Genomic DNA, 8,386 nt, shown 5'->3' with positions numbered 1-8,386 from the left:
CACTCTGTGACACAGAATGTTGGACTAGATGGGCCATTGGCCTGATCCAACCTTGGCTTCTCTTATGTTCTTATATGGAGCAGAGGTCCATCAGGGGCTATTAGCCACAAGGTATAGATAGAAACTCACAGGCTGGGGCAGGTGATGCTCTGTATTCTTGGTGCTTGGGGTGGCAACAGTGGGAGGGCTTCTGGTGTCCTGGCCCTACTGCTGGACCTCCTGATGGCACCTGGTATTTTTGGCCACTGTGTGATGGAGTGTTGGACTGGATGGGCCATTGGCCTGATCCAAAATTGGCTTCTCTTATGTTCTTATATAGAGCAGAGGTCCATCAGGGGCTATTAGCCACAAGGTATAGATAGGAACTCACAGGCTGGGGCAAGTGATGCTCTGTATTCTTGGTGCTGGGGGGGGGCAACAGTGGGAAGGCTTCTGGTGTCCTGGCCCCACTGGTGGACCTCCTGATGGCACCTGGTGTTTTTGGCCACTGTGTGACACAGAATGTTGGACTAGATGGGCCATTGGCCTGATCCAAACTTGGCTTCTCTTATGTTCTTATATGGAGCAGAGGTCCATCGGTAGCTGTTAGCCACAAGGTATAGACAGGAACTCTCAGGCTGGGGCAAGGGATGCTCTGTATTCTTGGTGTTTGGGGGGGGGGGGGCAACAGTATGAGGGCTTCTAGTGTCCTGGCCCCACTGCTGGACTTCCTGATGGCACCTGGTATTTCTGGCCACTGTGTGACAGAGTGTTGGACTAGATGGGACATTGGCCTGATCTAACATTGGCTTCCCTTATGTTCTTATGTACATTCAGTGTCAGGATTGAAAATAAGCGCGCGCTTAGCCAAAAGATATACTTGATTCAAAGGGTCAGGGGATGGTCTTGGGCCAGTCAGAAGAGAGGCAAACGCCCGCCTAAGCTAACCGGCTATACATTCCCAGAGAACAGACCAAGAAGGTACCAAGGTCACAGTCTCAGGCCACAGGGGTGATAAAGAATCGAAACCCTAACATTCCAAGCCAAGCGTAACTCATCCAGCAGCAAGCATCCCCCCATCCCAACCATGGCAGCTACATAGCTGACACTCACTCTAACTCAGAGGGAACACTGGTAGGGGGTGTCGGAAGTATTGGGGGGGCTCTGCCCGCATTTCAGAGCGCACGATTTCTATGCTTCCCCTGGCCTTTTTATTTATATATATATATGTGTGTGTGTGTGTGTGTGTGTGTATGTATATATATATATGTGTGTGTGTGTGTGTGTGTGTATGTATATGTATATATGTATGTATGTTTGTTTGTTTGTTTTGGTAATTATTTTTACATCATGTAGAACCATCGGTTCTCTCCTTTCTCAGAACTCCTCACCGGTAAACTTTCCGAGAACCCAATTTGATGCGGTAGCCGGGTCCATACGCACGTATGTGTGTGTGTGTGTGTGTGTATGTATATGTATATATGTATGTATGTTTGTTTGTTTGTTTTGGTAATTATTTTTACATCATGTAGAACCATCGGTTCTCTCCTTTCTCAGAACTCCTCACCGGTAAACTTTCCAAGAACCCAATTTGATGCAGTAGCCGGGTCCATACGCACGATTGACCTCAGCGTGTGCTGGAACGGGGAGTCACTGTGCAATTTGTTTCTTAAATGAGGCCGTCCCCAGGGGCCAAAACCTTGTTTTTTAAAAAATCCCCTTTGTAATAAATATGTGTATATTTTTGTACATCTGTAAACATTTAATGTTTTTAATTTGACTGACAGAATTGTTGGGCCTGTGCATACAGATCCTCTTAACCTTTAAGTCCTCAGTTCAATTCAGTTTGGGTTTCAGTCCCCCTTCCCCCTTTTTCATTTTCAGTTGTAATCGTAGAATCATAGAATGTTCGAGTTGGAAGGGACCTTGCAGGTCATCTAGTCCAACCCCCTGCACTCTGCAGGAGCACAGCCGAAAGAGAGCCCTACAACTCAGCATAAAACATCAGGGTGGGGGATGGAACAGCCCCCAGATCTGTAAGAAAGCTCCTGGCCTCATTTTGGCAGCCAGACCAGACATGGGTGTGCTGTTGAACACTGCGTAAAGGGCACAGGGCGGGAGACATTGGCACAGTTTGTTCCAGCCTGCCAGATTTACTGATTTCTGTCTCCTGCTTAGACTGGGGGTGGGGGGAGAGGCCTGGTTTTAAGTGCCCTCTGGCTGATTGGCCAGTTTGGTGTAGTGGTTAAGTGCACAGACTCTAATCTGGGAGAGCCGGGTTTGATTCCCCACTCCTCCACATGCGGCTGCTGGTGTGACCTTGGGTCGGTCACAAGTTCTCTCAGAGCTGTTCTCTCAAGGGCAGTTCTCGAGAGAGCTGTCTCAGCCCCACCTGCCTCCCAGGGTGCCTGTTGTGGGGAGGGGGAGGGAAAGGAGATTGTGAGCTGCTCTGAGACTCCGAGTGAAGGGCCGGGGTATAAATCCAATCTCTTCTTAATATCCCAGGGTGGGGTGGGGGATCCTTCAACGGCTCCTCCTTTCTCCAGTATGGACTGAAAGCTCTTCTGAAGCCACTTGCTACGGATTCTCAGCATCAGTCCAGCTAGCTTAGTGCTGGCTGCCCGAAGGAAGAGAAAGGTCTCTTCCCAGTCCCTGCAAAATGAAAACATTGCAAGGGCTGGAACCCTCAAAGACCTCCCACACTCCTGCCAAACACCTGGCGTGCCTTGTACGGAGCAGGGCCCGCTCTCCAAGCAGGGGTGGGGATGCGAAGGTGCCCAGTGCACCCTGGGAAGGAACAGGGAAGGGCTTCTCTCTGTGTGACTGTCCTCCCCGGCATCTCTCCTAGGTGAAGAAGCAGCCAAAGAAACCGCCGTCAGAGCTGGCGAGGAAGCCGAAGGAGAAGAGGGGCCACGGGGACGAGAAGCCACGGAACAAGTGAGTCCCCCCCCCCCCCCCCCAACCCCGGTGGCGGACCTACATCTTTGGGACCCTGAAGCTTGAACTGTTGTGGGGGCCCCCTCTCGACCAGCAACAATAGGGCAACAGGGCTGCAAGCCCCCAAGAAAATGTTGAAATCTGACCAATCACGGGGACATTTTGAGGCCCCTGTGAAACGGCCGTTAGAGCATATCCTAAGGTCAATATGAAGGACTTCCAACCCACTGGCTTATGATTCTGTCACTGAACTAGCCTTAGAGAGAGCCAGTTTGGTGTGTTGGCTACGTGCGCGGACTCTGATCTGGGAGAACCGGGTTTGATTCCCCACTCCTCCCCTTGCACCTGCTGGATGACCTTGGGCAAGCCATAGTTTTGGTAAGAGCTGTCCTTGAAAAAGAGCCATCTCTGTCAGAGCTCTCTCAGCCCCACCCACCTCACAGGGTGTCTGTTGTGGGGAGGGGAAAGGAATGGAGTTTGTAAGCAGCTCTCAGACTCCGAGTGAAGGGCGGGGTATAAATCCAATCTCTTCTCTTCATCTTCAGAAGTATCAGACAAGTAATTCAACAATAAAGTCCCTGGTCTATGGGTGATTTGTGCTTCTAACTCTACTGAGATAGCTTCCACCACTGATTTCCAATAGTTAGAAGCTAGTATACATTCCCACCACATATGGGGGGGGGGGAAATCCCCCTTTCTGTGCCAGTTAGGTGTTGTGGTTAAATGCGCGGACTCTAATCTGGGAGAACTGGGTTTGATTCCCCACTCCTCCACTTGCAGCTGCTGGATGACCTTGGGCAAGCCATAGTTTTGATAAGAGCTGTCCTTGAAAAAGAGCAGTTCCTGTCAGAGCTCTCTCAGCCCCACCCACCTCACAGGGTGTCTGTTGTGGGGAGGGGAAAGGAAAGGAGTTTGTAAGCAGCTCTGAGACTCCGAGTGAAGGGCGGGGTATAAATCCAATCTCTTCTCTTCATCTTCAGAAGTATCAGACAAGTAATTCAACAATAAAGTCCCTGGTCTATGGGTGATTTGTGCTTCTAACTCTACTGAGATAGCTTCCACCACTGATTTCCAATAGTTAGAAGCTAGTATACTCCCTTGGGTAGTGAAGGGCGGGGTATAAATCCAATCTCTTCTTCTTCTTCTTTTACCTCACAGGGTGTCTGTTGTGGGGAGGGGAAGGGGAAGGAGTTTGTAAGCCGCTCTGAGACTCCTTTGGGTAGTGAAGGGAGGGCTATAAATCCAATCTCTTCTTCTCTCTCTCAAAAACAAAAAACTCCCATGGATTTTGTTGAAAAATTCACTCATTGTCACTTCAGGGCCCCTCCACGGTTAGGAGCCCTGAAACTTAAGCTTCATTCGTTTCCTTGTAGATCAGCCCCTCTGCACACACCGTTGCTTGTAAACCTGTTCTTCTGCTTCCTACACAAACTCCTGTCGCATTTCCCCACCTGCTGTGAGGAGATGGTACCTTTTATCACTGCAGACCTTCTGTGCTTTTTGCTTCCCCTCTGGAGGCAGGAGGGGACATTCCCCCAGTTCCTTGTGTTTACTCACCCTTGTGGTTTTCCCTGAACACCTAAAATATAACGGCAGTGTCAGGTAGCCCTGTCATAGGTCTGGAATGTGGAGGGGTGCCCTCCCGTTTTCTGTCTCAGCTCTCCCTGGCTCACCAGCTGTTTGCTATCTTATGCTTGACCTTGTAGATGCTCCAGCTGCAGTTTTACTCGGCTGGGAAAGTTACCGGCTTTCACTTTGCCTGCTTGCTTTGCCCGTGCGCGAGAGAGATATATCCATTGGCTCATGCTTTTACCGGGGAGATGTTTGACTCTAGTATAAGTCAGAGGCCCTAGTATTGGCGGCCATTTCTGACACAAGCTGTACATGTGTCTCTAGTACTGGATTTACCAATAAACAGTTATAAACAGTTAAAATTGGATTTACCAATAAACAGCGCCACTACCACCGCTACCAATGCAGTGGACAACATCGGGGTTAAGGATGGCCCGGGAAGATCCGCCACAATTTCTGCGTGACTGATACCACTGGATTTACCTGCTTGGGATAGGCTATTGATTAACATCATCCCTGGAGAACTGTCTGTTTACCATCTGGCATGTATCCGGAGACCATCTTGTTTTTAAATTGAGTACAACTGTTATTAATGTTTTTATTGTTTTTATCTGTTTTATATGGGCTTTGCCCCTTGTAAGCCGCCCTGAGCCCGCTCTGCAGGGAGGGCGGGGTAAAAATCCCAGTAAATAAATAAACAAATCTTCTCATGAAGCCCTGTGTAGAGTAACCTGACTAAGGACCCTGACACGCAGCATGCAATATTTAGGGCACAGAACCATGCTGAGAGCCTTGGCTTTCCGTGGTGGTAGTGGTGCTGGTATTCTACTAGTCACAGGCTTCCCAAGAGAGAGGTGGGGGGGGGGGCCTGCTTGATGCAGTCTCAGAATTTAGGTGGAAATCCCAGGGGCTGCGTGGGGCAGAGTTTCCGTGCCCTATCCCGCTTCTTCTTCCCCAGGAGCGAAACAGGAGCACGTTTGCAGAAGAATAAATGTTGTGGGGTCATTCATGGAGGCTCCAGCTTGGGGGAGGGAGGGAAGAGGGTTTCGCTGGCCCGGTTTCTTACTGCATTCTCTCCACACGGCCTTGCCTGTAGCATCCAGCCTGTGGTCCTCATGCAGTTGAGACTCTGTAACTGTAACCCTCTTTTTTTTTTAACCCCCTTCCCCAGAGCACTGAGAGCAGAACGAGGCAGGAAAAAGCCCGACATGATCCCCGAGAGACGGCTGGAAAAGAAAAAAGGTGAGAGGGGAGGGGATAAGGGAGAGGTCTAAGCAGGAAGTTGAATCGCAGTGACGCTTTATGGGGGGGGCACATAGGGGAGGGGGCAGAGCTTCTGAGGCTGAGACCCGCCGTGTGCAAGGTGTCTACCCGCTCTTAGCTCTCTGTGGAAGCACGGCACGTCGTCGAATCCAGCAGCAAGATCTGTTGTGGCCACCGCTGGCTCAGTTGCCGCTTCTCACAGCTCTTCCACAGGCCCTGCTTAGAGCGCAGGAGTCATTTCCTGCAGGAGCGCACAGGAGGGGAGCTCCAGCAGTAAAGAGCCCAGGGGGTGGGCACATGCAACAAGCCCCGCCCCCTGCTCCCAGCAGCCCTCAGTCAGAGCAAGAAGCAGCCAAGTAAGTTGCAGAGCTCCCCCCAGCCCCCTGGTCCAAAACAGTCCAGTGGCACCTTTAAGACCAGGTTTTATTCAGGTACAAGCTCTCCCTCCTCTGTGAGGGCAGATCTGCGCGTTCCCCTGCCCCCTCCAATAGCTAGCAATCCAAAACAGTTCAGTGGAGCCTGAGCGGTGGGTGTTGCCTTCTGACACACTTCCGGTGATGTCAGGGGGCGTGGCATATGCAAATAAGTTAAGCTAATGAGTTATCAGAGCGCCATCCGGTCAGCCAGTACATGGGACCTCAGATAATCGGTAACAGGTGATGCAGTTGTGTTTTAGCCCCAACACGTGTAAACTGCTTAGGTAGCCATGCTAACAATTCAGCCGTTTCTTAAAAAAAGGATCATTGTTCAGTTTGGAATTGCTTGGGGGTGCAAAGACCTTGGCTGCCTCGAAAAGGCCGATTTGAGCTGTTAAAGAATTAAGCACAGGGAATCCAACCAAACTGGGTTTAGGGCGATAGAGCGGGACAGCCTTCTTGCTTTTTGCTCTGAGTTTGGTCGCTCCAGTCCTGTAAACCGCGGCTTAAACTGGTTCAGGGGCTGATGGCCTTTTAGTTGAATCTCCATGGTTGTTTGCCTGATTTGTGCCGTATTTGGGATACCTCATTTTCTTTCTGTGCTTGAACCACTCGTCTTTTTTTGCAGCTGCACCAGGTATGTGAGATCATTAACATTTTACCTGTTGGGATGTATTTCACGCTATTTTCCCAGTTGGCTTTTTATGCTGTTGGATGCTCATACGAACATTACCCTACTTATTATTTGATCAGATTACACAGCTTCAAAGAAGCCTTGTCATGAACGTGGACTGTAAGAATTCGTCTCACTTCCAACTCAGTTACAAGTCATGAGGAGGCTTGCTGATATATGAGTTATTTGAATACGCTTCTATTTGGTGTAGTGGTTAAGTGCGTGGACTCTAATCTGGGAGAACTGGGTTTGATTCCCCACTCATCTACTTGCACCTGGCTGAATGACCTTGGGCAAGCCGTAGTTCTTATAAGAGCTGTTCTTGAAAAAGAGCAGTTTCTGTCAGAGCTCCCTCAGCCCCACCTACCTCACAGGGTGTCTGTTGTGGGGAGGGGAAGGGAAAGGAGTCTGTGAGCCGCTCTGAGACTCCTTTGGGTAGTGAAGGGCGGGGTATAAATCCAATCTCTTCTCTTCTTCTTCTTCTAATTGGCAATTACCTTTATATTAATGGGAAGTTGTTTTGTTACACCACTGAAGAAGGCAGTTAACAGAAACGTGTTGGGTGTTTTCTGCTATATCATACTCTTTGACCAAGTGCACATGTGCAGTAGAGCAGTTTTTATGGTGTATGTCTGATTTATGGATAAGAAACTCGTTTTTTAAAAAATTATTTATTTTGAGTTTTGCTTAATTAACCATTTTTTACGATCTGTTTTGCAGAACCGACAACTGAAGAGAAGCTCCAAAAGCTACACAGTGAGATCAAGTTTGCTCTCAAAGTCGATAACCCGGTAAGGGAGAGTCTCCTTGTTCAGACCTTGGTTTGGGAAGCCCTCCGGGCAGGTCTCTAACTGTACCAATACTGTTAGTTGCTGTAGATTTTCCGGGTTGCGTGGCTGTGGTCTTGGCATTGTAGAACCTGACGTTTCACCAGTAGCTGTGACTGGCATCCTCAGAGGTATAACACAGAAAGATGGTGTACTCTCTGTGTCAAAGTGAGGAGAAAATGGTAGGCAGGTAATTTATATCTACTCCAGAAGGTGGGATAGGGCTGAGTCATTATCTTGTAGGAGTTCTCACTTTTGCAGGAGTATAACATGCAGTTGTGGACAAGTTTACATCAGGACCACATAGCATAGCATTCAGACAAGAATAAAAGAACATGGAAGACACTGCAGACGTGGCCAACCTGAAAAATCAGCAGTGGCTGAACATAGCCTAACTCAAACAGGACACAGTATTTTGTTCCAAGACACTGAAAGGCTGGACAACACTTCCAATTACCATGTCAGATTACACAGGGAAGCCATTGAGATACATAAACACAATTTCAACAGGAAAGAAGAGAGTTTAAAAATATATAGGACATGATTTCCTGTCCTGAAAAACACAAAAGGCTCTACATCTGACAATAGCACTACAGATAAGATTAGAATTTCAACAGCCAATCCACATGCAAAACAACCTCCTCCGGAAACAGGAAACCTCCTCAGGAAACAATCCATATACAAAAGAACCTCCTCAGGAAAGCTCCTCCATTAGTATG

At 48.8% G+C, this 8,386-nt stretch overlaps 1 protein-coding gene across 2 annotated transcripts in view; it reads left to right on the top strand.

The window, feature by feature from the left end:
• LOC107106596 (hepatoma-derived growth factor-related protein 2) overlaps nt 1–8,386 on the top strand; it is a 59,977-nt gene that overhangs the window by 36,063 nt on the left and 15,528 nt on the right. For both annotated transcript variants that reach the window (XM_015406785.1, XM_015406778.1), the window contains exons 10-12: nt 2,828–2,916; nt 5,660–5,730; nt 7,561–7,631. In XM_015406785.1, coding sequence (XP_015262271.1) covers nt 2,828–2,916; nt 5,660–5,730; nt 7,561–7,631 — 231 coding nt within the window. The remainder of the gene's footprint in view (nt 1–2,827; nt 2,917–5,659; nt 5,731–7,560; nt 7,632–8,386) is intronic.

The sequence above is a fragment of the Gekko japonicus genome, unplaced genomic scaffold, assembly GCF_001447785.1.
Source record: "Gekko japonicus isolate JY-2015 unplaced genomic scaffold, Gekko_japonicus_V1.1 scaffold1972, whole genome shotgun sequence".
Taxonomy (NCBI): Eukaryota; Metazoa; Chordata; class Lepidosauria; order Squamata; family Gekkonidae; genus Gekko; species Gekko japonicus.
Note: the sequence above shows the minus strand (reverse complement) of the source record. Positions and strands in the feature narration are given on the sequence as shown.